The sequence below is a fragment of the Cricetulus griseus genome, assembly GCF_003668045.3.
Source record: "Cricetulus griseus strain 17A/GY chromosome 1 unlocalized genomic scaffold, alternate assembly CriGri-PICRH-1.0 chr1_1, whole genome shotgun sequence".
NCBI classification, from domain to species: domain Eukaryota; kingdom Metazoa; phylum Chordata; class Mammalia; order Rodentia; family Cricetidae; genus Cricetulus; species Cricetulus griseus.
In genome coordinates, this window is record NW_023276807.1 from 25,040,332 (window position 1) to 25,060,701 (window position 20,370).

At 43.8% G+C, this 20,370-nt stretch overlaps 1 protein-coding gene across 5 annotated transcripts in view; it reads right to left on the bottom strand.

Moving 5' to 3' along the window:
- Nucleotides 1-984: 984 nt before the first annotated feature.
- Nucleotides 985-20,370, bottom strand: part of Paqr8 (progestin and adipoQ receptor family member 8) — a 46,997-nt gene continuing 27,611 nt past the window's right edge. For all 5 annotated transcript variants that reach the window (XM_027392782.2, XM_027392784.2, XM_027392786.2 and 2 more), the window contains 2 exons: nt 6,401-6,581; nt 985-3,882 (listed from right to left, as the gene is read on the bottom strand). In XM_027392782.2, coding sequence (XP_027248583.1) covers nt 2,773-3,837 — 1,065 coding nt within the window. In that variant the 5' untranslated portion in view covers nt 3,838-3,882; nt 6,401-6,581 and the 3' untranslated portion in view covers nt 985-2,772. The remainder of the gene's footprint in view (nt 3,883-6,400; nt 6,582-20,370) is intronic.

Consider the following 20,370-nt stretch of genomic DNA (forward strand, 5'->3'; position numbering starts at 1 on the left):
GTCATGTCAGTGATATTTGTATAATTAAACCAAAAAATTGAATGCCACTATCTCACTCTTTACATATATGGTGTCATGGACCCACCAGTGACAGAGTTCAACTCGGCACTGGCCTGCAGGTGCACGGAAGAGCACTAGATCTCTGTTCACAAGGCTTACAGTGCTGCCTCACACCTTTAATCCTGACGCTAGGCAGAGACAGGTTTATTCTGGTCTGCATAATGATTTCTAGGTCAGCCAGAATGACAGAGGGAGATCTTATCTCAAAACAGAAAGAGAAGAGCTGGGCAGTGGTGATGCATGCCTTTAATCCCAGCACTAGGGAGTTAGAGACAGGTGGAGCTCCATGAATTTGAGGCCAGCCTGGTCTGCTGAGTGAGTTCCAGGACAGCCTCCAAAGCTACAGAGAAAGTCTGTCTCAGGAGGAGGAGGAGGAGGAGGAGGAGGAGGAGGAGGAGGAGAAGAAGAAGAAGAAGAAGAAGAAGAAGAAGAAGAAGAAGAAGAAGAAGAAGAAGAAGAAGAAGGGATTAAACCTCTGTTCACAAACAACCATTACAGTTACAGTCAAGAACATCCCTTTCTCACTTTTCACACCAGCTTTTAAAAGAATACCTTCTTTGAATCCACAACAGCAAGAAATTCTAACACTTTCCTGTTCCCATTTTAAACAGACACTTTTCTTGTATCATTTCCATGACCTCCCCACCCTGACCACTGGCCATTATCTTTTGTTCAGTTCAAACCAGTTCAATTTTGCTAACATTCCTTGCCATGAACTTGCCCTAGACAACCGGAAGCTTGTGTAGACACTTGGCTAGCATAGAAGTTCAGATTCTTGACCATGAAGGAACCCACGTAGTAAAACAATGCAACAGACACATCCTTTCTTGCTTTAAAGGTGGTAGGGAAGTTTCAGTTGACCCTGCCCCCCAAATATAGATTAATAGTAATTAAACAAGTCACTCTAGCTTTCTGCGGTTCCTCTTTTTTTTTTCTTCTTGTCTCAATAACCCAAAACATAAAATTCCACAGAGGCATATATTAAATAAAATGTTTAGACATTCCCATAATAAGGCACAAAACTCACAAATCTCTTACAGAAAGATTAAAACAACAACAACAACAAAAGTTTAAAGACTAGCAAGTAACTTAATAGTGGAGGAGATTCATCACGCTGGAGTTGAGACAGGTCACTTCCCTTTTTAGTACGGAGAGACCTTATACTGAGAGGAAACACAGCCTGTGAGGAGAGGGCATCTCAGCTCTTCCTGGACCACAGCCTCCTTCACTGGATTAATGCAGAAATCAATCCTCAGAGAGAGCTGTGTGGCCAGAACCTATCAGCTGCAAGCACCGCCCATCTCACAGGGGCTGCACAGAGCAATATTACAAACAGTGCATTTGGCCATCAGGTGCCTCATTCTTACTCAAAGGACCTTCAGGGGCCAACCACAGTGAGCACATATTTATCTGTCCTAGGACCTGTTTAAGGTTTCTTCTCCAACTTGAGGCAGAACTACCTGTTTGTGGACCCCAGATTGGGGTAGCTGTGTTGGTCCTTCATGGGCCAGCATCTAACAGAAATTTGAACCTTGGGTCTTAGGTTCCTCTTGAAATAATCAGATCCTTCGAGCAACTTTAGAGCCAAGATTTTAGAAGAGTCTGTTCAAACCTTCAGATAATCTGCCTGCAAGACAACCCTAAATAGCTCACAGTTAATACTGCACTGCACACAGACAAACTAGAAGGTCCCCATGGGCAAAAGACAGACAGTGTATCCATGTTTGCTGGCTGGGTCTCCTGGTAGCTCTTGGCACTGTTGCATTTTCTGATGTTTCTGTATGACCTGAAAAATCAGCTTCCTGAATGTTCATATGGCTCCAAGCATTTCCTGGAAGTGTAATAGCTTTGGAATTCTTTATATTACCATGCAGACTAGGGATGGGAATAGTACTTCAGGCAAATCAGCCAGCTAGTTGGTTATCCTGAGAAAGGGGCCAGTGTCTCAGTGGATGAGACCAGATATCAGATAAATTGAATACTCCATTCTGTCTAAGGGTTTCAATGGATCTTCTTGAAAATTCTGACATTTCCACCCTAGACGCTCTGAAATCCTAGTAAGATCAGAGTCCATGGGCCAGTTTCCTCAGTTACCAAGACCAGCAGCATAGGGTGGCTGTTCTATTAGGGTGCAGAACACCCGTCATTCACTTGGCAGTCCAATTTGCTTATCCATCCAGCTGAGGACTCAGCTTTGGAAGCCACACCCAGAATTCTTCTAAGTGTTCATGGGTGAGAATGGTTTTCTTTAGTTTGGGATCTTATGAATCTTAGCTGGGATCCTTTCTCATGCAAGGCTACAACCCAGACAGAAAATGGATATTCCTTTTTAAAACTCCCAAATGCCTTGCATATGAAATTTTATAGACATACCATGCCCTTAAAATTATGTAATAATTTTTTTAAACAAGGTATTTTGTATCAAAGGCTAGCCCTGAACTCACTATGTATCCCAGGATGCCCTAGAACTTCTGATCCTCCTGCCTCTACCTCCTTTGAGTGCTGCTACTGGTTTGTGTGGTGCTGGGGATCGAACCCTGGGCTTCCTGCATGCTATGTAGCACTCTCTACCAATCGAGTTTCACCCCCAGCCTATAATACATATTAATTTAAAAATCAAGCCTTAAAAATAAAAGGTCTATTTCTATTATTGGGTCAAGATTCCTCCAAATCACAGTAGCGTATCTCTACACCTTTCCTCATTGGCAGACCTCAGGAATCTTTCTTAATCAGTCTGGCCTTGACTTTGTGTCTCAGGAGGGAGGCGGTGGCCGCGCTGCAGGCAGCTAAAAAGAAAAAGGAGAGGCAGGCAGTGTAGACGGACAGGGGGCCGTGGCGCTGCAGAAAGATCTCATGCCGTCCCTGGTAGTCTAGAAGAATGGCCTCCAGCTGGGAGAGCGTGCAGATGGAAAGGAAGGCATGGAAGATTTGATGTCCATGGCCCACAATGTCACAGGAACCAGGGAAGTACTTCTCGGGTACCGGGCAGGAGAAAAAGTAGGCGCTGACAAGGAAGAAGAGGATCTGGAGGGTGTGGTACCAGGCTGCCTGCTCTTGGCAACCAGCCAGATGGCAGAGAGCCACCCGGTGGGCCACGGGGCTGATGTCTAGGATGAAGGCTAGCCCTGCCGGTACCACTTGACAGATCTTCCGCATAACTGGATAAGGCCTTCGGTAGCGATACTTGGCATAGCAACAGCCAGCACAGGATAGCCAACCACAGAAAGCGGCTGCTGGCAGGAAGAAAAGCCAGAACCGCTCGTACCAGGCCTGGTCTGAGCTGTAGAAAAAGTGAGCCAGCGCGCTGCCATACTGGTAGACGCTGACCCCGACGTAGTCCACAAAGTAAAAGGTGTAGTGCGACAGCTCTGATTTGGATTGCAGAAGGTGCGCCAAAAGGCTGCAGGTGAGGTAAGTAATGGAGGATAGGATGAAGAGGAGCAGGGGTAGGGTGTGGGGAGAGGCCCACTGCAATGCCCCAGCCTCCGCAAAGGCCCAGAATCGCAACAGGACGGCTAGGGCTGCCAGCAAGTGGGTCCAGACGTTGACCACCTCGTTGTGCTTCTGAAAGAGGCTGAAGAAGTAGTAGCGCCACTCGTGCCCCGTGGGGCGGTAGCCTGCGTGGATGTAAGGCTCCCTGAAGAGCTGGGGCACGTCGGTTTCTGGGACAGTGCACGGCATCTTGGGAAGCCCTTCTTCCAGAATCTTGGGCAGACGGCGCAGCTGCTGCCCGCTCACAGACAGGGTGCTCAGGCGTTCCAGGATGGCAGTCGTCATGGCAGCGGTGGGCCGGGCTCCACAGGACTCAGGAGAACAGAAAACCTGGAAGGAAAGAGAGGAAAACTGAAGCAAACGCAGCCAAGGTGGCCAAGGAGCTATTCATATGGGAGCATGAGTTGCTCAGACAATGTGGGAAGCTAGGAGGTCCAGATGGATCCTTCGCACCTCGCTTTCTTTATCTGTACTGTAGAACTGCAGCATCATCCCTTCCGGTGACAACATTCTGAGGCATCTCTTGTGTAATGGCCATGTTAGCCTAGCACGACTTAGTGGCAAGATTTAACGATGCCTAGAAGGAACGCTTAAAGGTCACTATATTTCCTAGATATTACTAAAATGTAATCATCAGATGTCCTTAGATTATTAAATAGGTTGAAATAAAAGGATACATTTTAGCTGGGCACGGTAGCACATGCCTGTAATCCCAGTACTCTGAAGACTGAGGCAGGAGGCTGTCAGTTGGAGGCCAGTCTGCACTCCTCAGTGAGTTCAAAGCCAACCTGTGCTGTACAACAGTGCTTATTGATAAATAGATAGATAGATACATAAATAAACAAGTACATAAGGAGTCATTTATTTAGCCAGCTAATCTTGAACTAGCCACTAATCTTACTGGAAACTTTAAAATCCAACGTAACCAATTGGCTGAAACTCAAATTAAAGGCAGATTATTTGTAAATGAGATCTGGAAAGAGCAGTGCACACTGCGGGATATCTTAGCAGTGTGAAGCTACCATCCCTTGAAAACGGGCATTTTGGCTCTAGGCTCATTACTACAGTGCTGCCACAAGTGGATCAGTTCCAGAAGCGCGGGCACATGGAGCCCTCTGCTGGCTGACGGTGGAAACACAGCTTAGCCTTTACTTGTTTTCTTGCTCATCATTTTCTTTCTTATTTACAAACAAAACAAAAACACTTTATTTGGTTTTTTTATCTGTGTGTGTGTGTGTGTGTGTGTGTGTGTGTGTGTGTGTGTGTGTGTGTGTGTGTGTGCGCGCACACACACACACACTTGCATGCCATGGCACATGTATAGAGGTTAGAGGATAACTTTCGGAGTTCCTTCTTCCATCACGTGGGGTCCCGGGATCAAGTCCATGTTGTCAGGTTTGTAATGAGGTGCCTTTACCCGCTAAACCACCCTAACAGCCCCTCAAATGACCATTTTCTTAGTCCCACACTCTCTCTTGCTGATCAACACTGTAATATTTATTTATTTATTTTACCGTTAATGCCTATGTCAAGCCTTCATTCAACAGAGGAATTAAAAACACGGCTTAACTATAACTAAAGCCTACTTGCAAAGATGGCTCTATTTTTCTTCAGATAGCTATCAAGAAAGCAAGAGGCTCCCCAGGACAACTACATCTGTGTGTGATGAATTTCAGGCCTCTGAAATGCTTGCTTTACACTTAGGATTTCTAGGTGTTGATAAGCCAGATGCCCACAAGATTTACTTTATACAATCGATGAATTTTCATGTGCACTCACTGAGTAAATTGTGTTTTAATACACAGGTGTTTTCTGTGTCTTTTATATTCTAAGCTTTTTTTCTGAAGAAAATTAAAATTCTTGTTTTATCGAAAGGTCTTCAACCAAAGGGGATACAACAAGTGCTGTTCAGGAAATATAGTCTCTGAACTTCACTTTTTAAAAAATTTTTCCCTTTGGTTTTTTGTTTGTTTCTTTGTTTGTTTGAGACAGGGTTTCTCTGTGTGACCATAGTTGTCCTGGAACTGACTCTGCAGAACAGGCTGGCCTCGAACTCACAGAGATATGCCTGCCTCTGCTTCCCAGGTGCTGGGATTAAAGGTGTGTGCCATCACTGCCTGGCTGACACCAACTGCTGCCCAGGTAATTTCACATTTCTTTTTTTCTTTTTCTTTCTTTTTAATGATTCCTTTTTATTTGTATGTGTATTGGTGTTTTCCCTGCATGTATGTCTGTATGAGGGTGTCAGATCCCCTGGAACTGGAGTTCCAGATAGTTATGAGCGGCCATGTGGGTGCTGGGAATTGAACTCATGACCTCTGGAAGAGCAGCCAGTGCTCTTAACCTCTGAGCCATCTCTCCAGCCTAACTTCACATTTCTTAATGCTGAAAGAAAAGTATTTAATCAGGTTAAAAATGTCAGGAATGAAAAGAATAAAAGTGTGAAAGAAGCCAGGAGGTAGTGCCTCAGGCCCTTAATCCCAGCCCTTGGCAGAGGCAGACGGATCTCTGTGAGTTCGAGACCAGCCTGGTCTACAGAGCAAGCTCCAGGATAGGGCTATATAAAGAAACCCTGTATTGAAAAAACAAAGCAAAAACAAAAACAAAATAAAGAAATAAATAAATAAAAGGAAAGGGAAAAGGTGAAGGAAGTTTGGGAAAACCTAGAGCCAAACCCTGGTTTTGCTGCTTCCCGAATGGTCAGCTAGAACTTCACAGGTCTCTGACTCAGTCTCTTCACATATAAAACAGTTGTCTGGTTTGGGATAATGACCAGAAAATGCTAGGTAGTTCTGGGCTAGGCTCTATGTAGTAGGGATGTGATGATCAAAAAAGGTAGTCTACTTGCCTTTGTAGAGATTAAGGTCTGTAGTGTTACTGGGTAGAAAGATACATAGTGGGATTATGACAGAAAAGTGCAGTCCATGCTTCAGCTGAGGCGCGCGATGACCCACGGGGTCTCTGCAAGCAAGAGGAGTGGATTGGGAGATAAGCTACTTCAAATGCTTCAGTCAGGACTTGAGGAATTCCTGAAAAACAAACACATGAAACAACACATAAGACTTCAGACGGGAGAACAAATTATTTACTTTATAATTTTATTACATTTTATATGTGTGAATGCTTTCTGTGGATTTTCCTTATGTGTAGCCCGCAAGCACGTGTATGCATACCACATGTGTGCCTGGTGCCAGCAGAGTTCAGAAGAGCATGTGGCTCTCCTGGAACTGGAGTTGCAGGCGGGTGTGAACCACCCTATGGGAACCAGGGACTGAACCTGAATCTTCTGCAAGAGCATCAAGCTATCTCTTCAGCCTCTACTTTCATTCATGAGATGGGTTGTGCTCTGTAACACAGGCTAGCCTTTGAACACATGAAACTCTTACTTTAGCCTTCCAAGTATGGGATGCCACCATGTCCTGCAACTCAAAAAGCTTTTGTTTAGTCACAAAATTAGAAGACCCAGGTTCTGAGTGAAGACCATGTATGACAGTGGCACCAGAGAGACCTGGAACTCCAGTCTTGAGCACTGCAGTTCTCCAGTCATGTGCCTCTAGCCTGTGCTCTGTCTGTGAAATAGTGAATGAGAAGCTGTCTCACATTGACGTAGGATCTCCAAGACACAGAGCCTGTGAGGTACTTTAACAAAATGTCTGGTTCTAAATCCAAAAACTCATTTGCCATAATTACTGTCATAACTTACTTGAGACACAAGAATGGTTTGTGAGTGCCTTGTTCCTCTATCACAGCACCCATCACCCCGTACTGACACATTCACTCAGCCAGTGCCAAAACAGTAGAATCTTACCAGGAATAGGCTCGGAAATAAGACTCAACATAGGACTTGAAGGCACCAAGAAAGAAGCAATAAGGATGACAGAATCAACCAGATAGAGAAGAAGAAAAAGACGGGGCTGGTTGGTGCCTCCACTGCTAGGCCAGCGGAGATCAGTGCCTGGACTTCTGCATTAGGCTTAAAGGGCACCTACAGGAACAAGCCTAGGGGGTGGGATGACTTTTTAATATGCTCCGTTGCTGTCAGCAACATCTTTTCTGGAGATGCTTTGCTTTGTGGAACTCTGCTATTCATTCACAAGCTCCTGTGGTATCTCTTGTAAGACAGGTAAAAAAATGAGACGAGGGGGCTGGAGAGATGGCTAGCATTCAAGAGCTTGCTGCTCTTTCAGAGAACCTGAGTTAGCTCCCAATGCCCTCCTCAGGGGACTCATGACTTTCTCCAACACCAGTTCTAGGGGATCTGGTACATTCTTCTGGCCTCTGTGGCCCCCCTGCACACATGCCTCTGCACACACATAAGAATACATTAAAATAACTATTTTAAAAACAGAAATGTGTAGGGGAAGCTGTAGCCACGCCTTCTTAGGGGCTGGCTACAAGAGTACCTGAGGGCTTGTGAGGGCGTGGTCAGAGTGAGTAGGGGGACTGCGTTTTTGCTTTCGGTCTCTCTCTTTGCTTCTTGCTGTACAGATTACCACCGGCTGGCTGGTTCGCTCTGTAAGTAAGGCTTTTCCCTATTAAATACCCTTATATTTCTACCTGACTCCGTATTGGTAATTACCTACTATAGAAATGAAATGACTACCATTCCAGTTTATGATTGGGAGAAGGTGTGAAATTGTGCAAAGACACTTCCCAATAGGCTTCATATGGATATCTTCAATATAAGGACGTTGAGATATCATGTTGAGATACGCATATCAATCCCATACAGTTCTGTACCCAGAATTAAATGATACACTACTGCACAAATCCATCCTTATCTTCCTTTCCTTTGGGACAGGGTATCTATTCAGTGGGTTCCCATGACCCAGTGACAACAGAATTTTTAAAGACTAAAACTCTATCTAGGGTTTGGCTAATGGATGGAATGAAACATAATTCAGTTCTGGGGACTAAGATTGTCTTTCTGTTCTGAGAGAAAAGATGGAGTGTGATGCTGTCTTCTCTCTCTCTCTCTCTCTCTCTCTCTCTCTCTCTCTCTCTCTCTCTCTCTCTCTCTCTCCAGGCTTTCTCTGTGTAGCTTTGGAGCCTGTCCTGAAACTTGCTCTTGTAGACCAGGCTGGTCTTAAATTCACAGAGATCCGCCTGCCTCTGCCTCCCAAGTGCTGGGATTAAAGGCATGCGCCACCACTGCCCAGGTTGATGCTGTCCTCTTGCTGGTCTTCAAACAGCTATGGCTGCTGAGCCATTACAGTTCCTCCAGTCTTCCTACTTCTCATGCCCTTCTTGACTGTATGTTGAATTTCTACTAAGACTGAGTATTTCTACTTAGCTCTCACAGAAAACAAACTAGGAAGAAGTTTATAGAACTAAGAAGCAGAAAGGAGTATGATGGCATATTAATTTTAACTTCAAAGGAAATCACACACACACACAAGCACACACAGCAGAATCGCCATTCTCTTTGCAAACTAGATGTTTAAAATGCAGCCATGCCAGTCTTTGAATCTCCTTCATAACTCCGAGAGTGTTGTATAACCTGACACTGGATCCTGGTAGTCCAGGAATACAGCCATCACTACCTCCAACCCACAACATGATTCCTTATCTGGCCCATTAATTCAGGGATCCCCGGGATTGGATTGAGTCCTCTTTCTAAGGATGAGAAAGGCTTGCATTTCCTTTGGGAGTTCAGGGGCATGAAATTTCAAACCTGCCAGAAAGACAGAGTGCTATCTCTCTGTTCTTTCCTTAGTAACTACCTCTTTACCTGATATAAAATTCTCCCTTTGAGAGTAACCAACAAAACCACAATCATATTTGGCACTTAAGGCAGTTGTGCTAAAAATCATTGACCCCTCATTTGGGCCTATAAAGAAACAAATTGCAAGGTGAACGCCTGCCATTGCTGCCTTCATGTTAGATCTGTCATCTTTACTTTGGGACAGTCTCCCGCCTGAGTCTCTATGAGCATGTTAATCACTCGGGTGTCTGAGTTAGTTCAAAGCAGGGATTGTTTACCACAGAGGTTTCCATATATAAACTAGTATATGAAAGACGCTTATTAATTATTTACTGAATAGATTGTAAAGGGGGAAGAAGAACTACTGAGTTGGTAGTCAGGAAGTCTGGCTGCCGGTGTTTGTTGTACTCAGTTAATTATGTGCCCCTGCCCAAGACACTGAACTATTCAATGTGACTGCCTACTAACATGGTAGGTAAGAGGAGGTGACTTCCTCTTTGGGCACATCTCAGGAAAATAATAAATAACAGTAAAGTGGGCAGAAGTGGATACTGCTTTCAAAAGATAAGGTATTAATATTCTGGTAGTATCTGGAATAAAGAACCACCACTTGGCTGGGTATTGGTAGTACACACGCCTTTAATCCCAGCACTCAGGAGTCAGAGGCAGGCGGATGTCTATGAGTTCAAGGTCAGCCTGGTTCTACAGAATGAGTTCCAGGACAACCTCCAAAGCTACACAGAGAAACCCTGTCTCAAAAAAACAAAACAACAAACAAACAAACAAAGAGCCACTTGTTATGGGAGGCACTTAGGAACTGCTTTTGCTGAAAAAAGCCTTGATGATTTAGCTCTTCTCTTGGCCTACAAGGTAACTGTACTGGCTGCTTTTATGTCAAGTTGACACAAGCTAGAGTCATCAGAGAGGAAGGAGCCTCAGTTGAGGAAATGCCTCCATAAAACCTAGCTGTAAGGCGTTTTCTCAATTAGTGATCAATGGGGGAGGGTTCAGCCTAGGATGGGTGGTGTCATCACTGGGCAGGTAGTCCTGGATTTTATAAGAAAGCAGGCTGAGCAAGCCGTGTGAAACAAGCCAGTAAGCAGCGCCCTTGCATGTCCATTGCATCAGCTCCTGCTTCCAGGTTCCTGCCTTGCTTAAGTTCCTGTCCTGAGGAACAGTGATGTGGAAGTATGAACTTAATAAACAGTTTCCTCTCCAACTTGCTTTTTGGTCATGGTGTTTCATCGAAGCAATAGAAACCCCAACTAAGACAGTAATTAAATATGAGATACCCAGCCTTCAGCTTGCATCTTTCTCCTTTAGGCATTTACTGCCAGCTTCCAGTGTCCTGTTCTAGGCCCCCAAAAGACTCCTTTGGGTGCCCAGTGATTGTCCTAGACCTGCAGCCACCATGGACTCCAGGAACAGTAAAATTTTGCAGACATGTCACCCTAAGCAGAGGATAATCTTATGGAAGTAGATTGTGTCTTCTAGATACAAAGATTTCTTCAAAGCGTCCTGTAGAACCAGTCAGTGGTCAACCAGACCAGTTTACCTAGATGGTTTAGTGCTTCATGGCTTTTATTCCCTGACTGATTCTTAGTGTAAAGCTACTGTAGGCATTTGGAAGATGGACTTGAAGTCACTGAACATTGTTTCCGTTAAAACACTGGTTGAATCTTCTTTATCTGCCCTTTACCACCAACCATCTCTTTAATAGGCACACTGATGGGGTAGAATATTATTTTAAGGTGTGTGACTTTTGTTTATGTTGCATTTGTTTAACTCTGTGAAGCTGTGTTACTGTGCTTGTCTAAAACACCTGGTGGTCCTAATAAAGAGCTGAACAGCCAATAGCCAGGCAGAACTAGGATAGGCAGGGCTGGCAGGCAGAGAAAATAAATAGAATGGAGAAGATGGGGAGGAAAAGAGAACAGCAGAAGAGGGTGTCAGGGGCCAGCCACCCAGCCACCCAGCCACCCAGCCACCCAGCCACCCACCACCCAGCCATGGAGTAAGAAGGAAAGTAAGATATACAGAAGTAAAAAAGATAAAAGCCCGAGGGAAAAGATAGATGGGATAATTTAAGATAAGAAAAGCTGTCTAGAAACATGCCAGGCCGGGCACTCATAACAAAGAATAAGCCTCCATGTGTGATATACTTGGGAGTTGAGAACTGGATGGTGGGTCTCCCAAAAGAGCAAAAAGACCAGAGAGTAAAAGCAATAAAGCTTCACACAACACGCTGGGATGAATGACTGAGCTTTATTAGCTGGGACTCCTGGGGCTGAGAGCTTTTTGCTCATAACATATTCACACTCATATCACCCTCACCATCATAGTTGTCCTTCTGTGTCTGTGGGTTCTGCATCCACAGAGGCCAGTAATTATGGATTAAAACTATCTTAATCATGTCTTTACTGAGGATATAACAGTTTTTCTTGTTGTTTTTAAACAGTGCGCCATGATATTTACATATCATTTACATTGTATTAGCTATTATTAGTAACTTAGAGATGACTTGCAGTATACGGTAGAAATGCAGGGGTCATATGCAAATACTGCACTATTTTACATAAGGGTCTTTAACATCCTCCCAGTCCTCTGATTCAGAAATGGGAAATGGAACCAATCCACTGGGGGCCAGTATTTTGTACCTTGAAACTTATTTTATTATAATTTTTAATGTTAAAAAAGATACATACTTTCATTGTTGTTTTACTCTGATACCCCTCAGAACCCTCCTCCCAATTCCTTTAAAAAACTCTCTCTCTCTCTCTCTCTCTCTCTCTCTCTCTCTCTCTCTCTCTCTGTGTGTGTGTGTGTGTGTGTGTGTGTGTGTGTGTGTGTGTGTGTATGTGTTTGTGTGTGCGCGCGCAGTACTGGACAGTGAATCCATGGCCTTTGTAAAATGCACCCTGCCACTGAGTTACACCTGCAGCCCAGAATTAATCAGCGTAAGATTAGAATGGGATTGCAATAAAAAGTTCTGTCAAATATGCCATGTGTACCATGAATTCACTTAATAGTAAAAATAAAAGTTACAAAATGTTATATCACACCTCTGTCTTAGAAGGCTCCATTCTGAAAGTTTTATGCTAAGAAACTCTTTTAAGTTATTTAGAAACTGTAAAATGAAGGCAAAACAGAGAGATAAAAGCAGGGTGAGTCCAGTATTCACAGCAGTAATGTGATATTTTAGTCAAAACTGTGCCTTTAGATATTTATAAAAGGGTATCACAGGCTGGGTATGGTGGCACATACCTTTAATATCGGGACTCTTAAAGGCGGAGGCAAGAGATCTTTGTGAGCTTGAAGACAGCCTGATTTAGACTCTGAGTTTCTAGCCAACCAAGACTACATTATGAGACCCTGTCTCAAATAAACAAATAAACAAAAAGAAATCACAGCCATAAACAAAGTTTTTAAAGGATAAATGTAATATGTTGTTATATTTTATACATATGGGTCTTCTGTATGCAGGTATACCTATGCACATTTGTGTGAGTGCCCTTAGAGACAGGAAGGTATTGGATCTCCTGGAACCAGAGTTAGTTGTAAACTGCCATGTATATGCTGGGAATTGAACCTGGGTCCTTTGGAAGAACAGCCAGTGCTGTTCGCCACTACATCATCTTTCTAGCCCCTAAACATAAGGCTTTGTTTTGTTTATGTAGTTTAGATTGATGAAAAACACCTAGAATACATTTCATTTTTAGTAAGGACAAAACCATGAGTTTCTGGTGATTGTTGTCATCCACTAAAAACAGTTAAAATGTGTGTCCCTGAGGAAAATCCATGTACAATAAGTCTTTCGGCTGCAGCCATCGACACATGGGCACTTTCTGCTAGGCCGCCGGAGTTCTGCCTGCCACCATGTAAAGGTCCCAAGTAACACAGAGAGACTTATATTAGGTACAAATGCTGCTTGGCCAATGACTAGGATTTCTCATCTGCTAGCTCAGTCTTAATTATCATAAATCTATATATTTTAGAAGACTTATCTTATAGAGCACACCTTCTGCTGGCATCCTCTCTTGCTGGCAGATCACATGGAGACTCCAGAGCAGAGACCAGGAGGAAGAGAAAAGGGATGACTTTCTTCTTGCCCTTACTTATATATGAGTCTCCCTGCTATGTCACTTCCTGGATCAATACTTCTTTACTACATTTCCCAGAATCCTCCTTGACTCCTAGTCCTGCCTAACTTGCTGCCTTATTGGCCAAACAGTGCTTTATTTATCATCCAATAAGACAAACACATTCACAGAAGCACTTCCTCCATCAAATCCAACCTACTGTAACTCAGTCCTCCTACTGTGTGTTATTCCCTCACTCAAGTGATCCTAGGAGAATGATTTCTCCCAACCTGCAAACATCAGTTTTCACAGACTGAGATCACAGTCCCCAGAGATTTCTCAGCAATGATTGTAGTGCCTGAGGAGCCAGAAGAGGGCGTCAGATTCTCCTGAAACAGGAGTTTACAAGGAATTGTGAGCCATCATGTGAGTATAGGAAACTGAACCCCAGGTCCTCTGCAGTCCTCTGCAAAAGCAGCAAGGTACTCTTGAGAACCGAGCTATCTCTCCAGACCTATTGTGGCTAGATTTACAAAACTCACACACTGAGACATTCCATCCTAAAGACCCTGGTAGAAATACACCGACACAAAAACACATGCATGAGAATGCCATAATGAAACCTATCATTATGTATAATTAATACATGTTAATAAAAACTAAAGCAAAGAACAGCCACTGAAATCTGCTACTCATATTCCATGCATTCCAAAAAGCCTCTCCCAAATCAACAAAGAAGCAAATTAAATAGATGCTCCATATTTGGGAAGCTGACATGGCTTGGTATGAAAGACATTTTAACTGGTAACCATCAAGACACCCTCCAAAGTATGGTGTTCCTTGACGCATTCCAAAGATCCCACAAAATCCTACCACAAACTTGGACTTGCCAATTCCATGGGATGAACCTGAAGGAGAAATGAGACATCCCAGCTGCTAGTTTGGTTCTCCTACCAACCATGAAACTTGCAGCAAGCCATTCATCCTCACCATGTCTCGGCATCCCTGTCCATGAAACAAGGGTATAGTCTGCACAAGCTCAGCTATCATGTGACTTTAGAATTCACCTGGGCTACATTTTGCTCATACTGAAATCATCAAGAGACAGATTCTGTGACATCACCCCATGTCATTATGTACAGGGCACACAGATGGCATGCAGGTGGCCCTGCTGGTTGTTGGGCAAATAACTGAAGAGCAAACACTCTCAATAGAGGTCAAAAGAAATGCTTCCAGAATCCCTGGGTCCCCCTTGCACATTACTGCATAACCACAGGGGCAGAGAAGAAACAGAAGCTAAAGGAACAGCATGGGCTCAATTAGGACCAGAGCCTTACCCCAGAGGCCTTTGAAAACTGAGAGAGAGCAGGGTACAGACGCAGATGCTTCCAGAACCTCCAGTCACCCATCAAGCAAGAGACTGCTGGGCCTTCCCAGATCTTTATAACTTCTGCCAAGAATCATATCGTTGTTTATAATGTCATATTTTAAGGCTTAGCGTTGCCAACCAAATACTATTATTAGCAGAGGTAATTTTAGCTTGGATTCACCAACAGTCAATGAATGTTTCCCTTATGTTTGAGAAAACCCAACAGATAGTATCTTGACATCCCCAAATGGGAGGCTAGACTGAATAAATTATAAATCTATACAGTATTTATTACATCTTGTTTCTGGAAATATGCCCCCATTTGCCTTGGAGTGCCCCTGCACTTTGAACACTGACTGGCAAGCACATCATACAAGCTCAGAAAAGACTTGCTGAGTAGGTGAATTAAAGGCATTATTACAAGGAAAAGACAAATTAAAAGTGTGTCCTATTTTTGCAAACACAGAAATGTGACACAGAAAACATAGCTGTACATAGAACTAATGAGACCCTGATATCACTACGTGGTGGGATTTCAGGAAATCTACTTTTCTTTCTTTTTTCTTTTTTTTTTTTAAAAAAATGTTAAAAACAATCTTGTTTTACATGTCAATCTCACTTCCCTCTCCCTTCCATCCTCCCCTAAACTTTATTTTATTTTTATAACTTTATTAATTTTTTTTTTGGTAGATGAGCTCTATAACTTACATCTGGAATGTTAGAATTGGCACAGCTAGCATTGACCGAGCTACCCAGCAGAGTTGGCCCTTGTTTTTTCAATTTTTTTCCATGTTAAACAAAAACAAAGAAAAAAAACATAAAAAGCACCTCCCCTGCACGCACAGAAGAAGCTACATCGTCTGATAGGCATGTTTGCCGTCTTCTAGGCTCTGGGGTCTCTGAGCCTCCTATGTGACTCTGTATGTATTATACCAGGGAGGAAAACGAAAAGGAGATTCCTAGTTTGCCACCTCCCGTGGGAAAGGAGCATGGTCTGATTCCTCAGGGTGCCCTGCTCTCCACGGGAGTGCTCTAGCTAGAGCTCCTGACCCTGTGTGCTTTGTCCCTCCATGCTTTGCCACCACGTCTCAGCTTATGACACTCAAGCAGGTGCTGACCTCAAAATGCATCACCGTACACACAGAATGCATCTACCCAGTGCAGCAAGCAGCAGTAGGGAGAAGTCAGCGGAGCTGGGAACAATGCAGAATACACTGAATAGTCTCCGACCAATCATATAATCCGTTGGCTGGGGAAGGAGACTCATCTGCTCTTTCTAGACTTCTTGTTTGGGTCAGAGTAAGCCCTGCTGTGTGAAACACCTGCTAATTAAAGGCTAGGGACAAGGAGTCTCCATAGACAGCCCTCACCAGCATAGCTATTGGCTTATCTGGGTGTGGTTTGGCTTCAGTCATGCACCCTCTCAGTGTGTTCTAGCTTCTGGCAGGCAGACAGGTTCCAAGGATCTGTAACCCCGCTGGGACCTGGGCCAGCCCAGTTGAACTGCAGGGGGCTGCTCATATCCACTGACCAGTCCATCACGGGAATGTCCTTGCTTTCTTACTGTGATGTCAGAATGCCATACAGACACCTGTCTTCCCTAGCCCCCTGTGGTTTGCATCAACCCTTCTGCAGCTGATAGAGTACACGCTTCAGAAGGTCCCCAGATCAGACCTTCTTATTTACTATAAATTCAAGCAAATCGCTTGATTATCAGTTTCTTTTTCAATAACTAGAAAGTTTTAGTTCAATTTTGAGTCACCAGGAAGCCTTCTACAGGCCATTTTAATTGTGTTCCGGCCTGAAATGCTTGCCTACCTGTTCCACAGGTAGGCACGTGGAAGCACGTGTTATTTCACCACTGTAGCATAGAGAGCTTTGTCCCTACAACCCAAGCTCTTTAGAGACTGTAACACAGACTTGTTCCCCCTTTCTCCTGTTTGTAAACTAGCAGAGTAAAAAGACCCCAAGACTCATCAATAGATAACACTACTCAAAGACAAAATACAATAAGGCATCCTTCCTCTGTTTCTAAAGGGATGGTCAATGCCTAGGTGGCACACACCTATAATTGAGAAATTGAGGCAGGAGGACTCCTATGAGTTCAAGGCCAGCCTGGCCTATAGATGCATATACAGTGAATTCAAGACTAGCCAGGGCTGCATAGAAAATGGGGGAGGGGATATCTAAAAGTAATGATGGCCGGCAAGATGTCTTAGCAGGTAAAGACACTTGCTTCCAAGCCGAATGACCTAAGATCAATTCCTGGGACCCACATGGTGAAAGGACAGAACCAACTGTCACAAGTGGTCCTTTGACTTTCACACGTGCTCTGTGACAGACTCCTGCTTACATCCATACAAAAGTGGTAGCATTTTAGGTAATGGCATTGTGGTGCATTTGCAAAAGGAAACAATGTTTGCATGGGACACTGGAATGTGTGCGGTTCATCTACATGGTCCATATCCATAATAATATTTAAATTGCTGACTGAACTTCAAACCACTAGCTTGCTTCAAGTCTTTCATCTCCTATTACTGGTAATTACATGTCCCAGGGATCCCTAATAAAGATTCAGGGAATGAAGAGCTAGGCAGGGGAAAAAAAAAAAAAAAAAAGGCCAATAACACTGGAGAAGAGTCAGGGACCTAATTTCTTATTCTTGGTACATAGAGAAAGCCAGAACAGCCTGTCCTGGTTCCCTGAGCAAGCCAGACACTGCCAATGTTGCTGTACCCCCACTGTGCCTGGCTGAAGCTGCTTCCTGCTTACCATCAAGCTCAGAACCTCCCTGTGACATTCAGAGTGGCCCCAGGCAGAAATGACTCCATCTGCCCCTACCCTAGGCATTTCATGTTGCTGTAACATAATATCACAAACCAAGTGGGTTTTAAACAGAAAACATTCATTTCTCCCAGTGGTGGAGGTTTGAAGGCCAAGAACAAGGCCCTAACAAGCTTAGTGGCCACTGAGGATTCATTTCTGACTTGCAGACAGCCTTCTTCTAGCTGAGCCCTTCTCACAAGGCACAAGGGCCATGGAGCTTCCAGAGTGGATTTTTGTGAGGTCATGGATGTCATTCATCTCTGACACCCTCACTTTGGGATGAGGATTTGAACACATGGAGCTGGGGGGACACATCCAGTCTATAACACCACCTTAGCACTACACTGTAACATGTGTGCTTTCCTTTACTTGGCATTGTGAGCTTCACTGAGACACATAAAGAAGTTGTTCAAACATTGTTTAAATTAATTAACTGAATTAATTATGGTACTGGAGATTGAGCCTAAGGCTTTGAGCTTGGTAGGCAAGCACCTGTCACAAAAAAATACCCCTTCACCCTTGTTTGTGGCACTTGACTGGGAGACCAATTGGGACAGAGCTCTCAAGCCTTAAAGCAAAGGGACAATAACGCACAGACAGACCCATGCTTTCTACTCTCCCATCCCAAGAGTCCAATGACTGACTGTGTTGCAGTAAAGAAAATCCATCAACCATAAATGAACAGGAACATCTAGATGACAAGAGGTGGCCTCTGAACTGATTCTAGGTGAAGAATCCTAGGAGTCACCCAGAAGCATTGCCTAGACCTTCATTTCCCAGGTTATTCTATAAGGACCTTCTCAAAGATACCTCTGAAATCACTATTCCATCACCCATAACCACTAGTCGTAATCCATGGTGGCCTCTTCCATAACCATTAGTAGTAATCCATAACCATTAGTTGTAATCCACAGCCATTAGTAGTAATCTGTAACTGTTAGTAATAATCTATAACCAGTAGTTAGTTGAAATTGTTAAAAGCCATTTGACAGAGGGGCTTCAGTTGAAAAGTCAGCAGGTTCAGTTCAGATAAGTAAGAGGGGCCACAGGGGGACATATTTCCTCTCTTTTATACTAACTGCCCACTGGTTGCCCTGCACGGTCTACATAGGTGGTGATTATTTATCACTCAGAGTTACTATCTCCTAGATACCAGGTTTATAATCCCTTTTCCTAATGATTACAGGGGTCCTGACTCCTACCTGTGTCTCGTATACCTTGGGTTCCTAATAACCTCCAGTCCTCCTTCTCTTAGTTCAACTGTATGATTTGAGCCTGTGGCATCCCGACACAGATGTGACTCACTTCATCCCTAGCCAGCACAGCCCTGCCTATATCCCTCCTCTATTACCATTGGCTTAGTCTGCCTGCCTGCTCCACCCTCCCCTAGTTACACGTAATTGTTTTTTCTTCCCATCAGGTGTGCTGTGGGAAGTCCTAACATATTGTGAGACCATTATGGCTTCAAACTTTTTAACCATAACTTTTCTGGGTCTATCTAGCTGTCCACACCATTACCACAAACATCCCCTGTCATACCTAATTTTGTTATTGGCATGGCTAACTTCTTACTTATAGACCCTTGAAGTCTAGACTGACATCTCTTACCAGGTTTGGTGGTAGAGGCCTATGATCCCAGTTACTCAGGAGAGGCAGGCAGATGATGGGACTAAGCCAGGCAGTGGTGGCGCACGCCTTTAATCCCAGCACTTGGAAGACATAGGCAGGCAGATCTCTGTGAGTTTCGAGACCAGCTTGGTCTACAAGAGCTAGTTCCAGGACAGCCTCCAAAGCCACAGAGAAACCCTGTCTCAAAAAAAAAAAAACTAAACAAACAAACAAACAAAAAGATTTTTGTTTTCAGCATATACAAAACCTGTCCTTTCTGACAAGATAAAGCATGTTCTGGGTAGAATGGCTATAGAGAAAAGCTGTTGCTTTGTTTCACTTCTATGGACGTGTGTTCTTGCCCCAGTGACATCAATGGTGACTGTTTCCTAACTGTTATTGGCCCCAGTTCTATCTTATTTAATTAGTCAAAATTCAGCTCAAAAAACAATGCACTCCAAAGCCTCTGGTAACTCCCATTCGCCAACTAAAGCTCTCATTCCTGAGCCTGGCAGTCAGAGCATTCTAGGACCTGGCCCTAGTCCACATCTGTAGGAATCATCCTCTCTTGAAGTCATGCAGGACAGAGGAGAGCAAGCAGAATAGAACACTGGACCCAAGGATCTCTCTCTCTCTCTATATATATATATATATCTGTATGTCTGTCTATCTATCTATCTATCTATCTATCTATCTATCTATCTCTATCTATCATCTCTGTCTGCATCTGTCTCTGTCTTTCTCGTGTGTGTGTGTGTGTGTGTGTGTGTGTGTGTGTGTGTGTGTGTGTGTGTGTGTGTTGTCTATGTGTTTGACACAAGGACTCCATCATGTCCCAGGATAGCTTGCAGCTCACAAAGTAGCCCAAGTCATCCTTGAACTTTGAACTCTTGGCTGTCTCCCTGCTGCAGCATGCTGGCTTCCACAGGACATGGGTTATCATTTCCTGTCCCTTATGGACTGTAACTTTCTCATTTTTGAACTTTTGATTCTCCTGCCTCTATATCCCAAGTACTGTATCCTAGTTAAATGCCACTTATGTCCATATTCTTCACTTTAAAATTATTAAGTAGTTCAAGTGTATAGAAATATAGACAATAAACAGTAGTTTGCCAAATCTTAGTATGTTGTCTTTGCTTCAGACTTGAAATAAATGCATGAGTTTAAGTGTGTGCAACTTTCTATTGATCAATCTCCCTGGCTTACTGTAAGATAGATTCTGCTGAACCCTT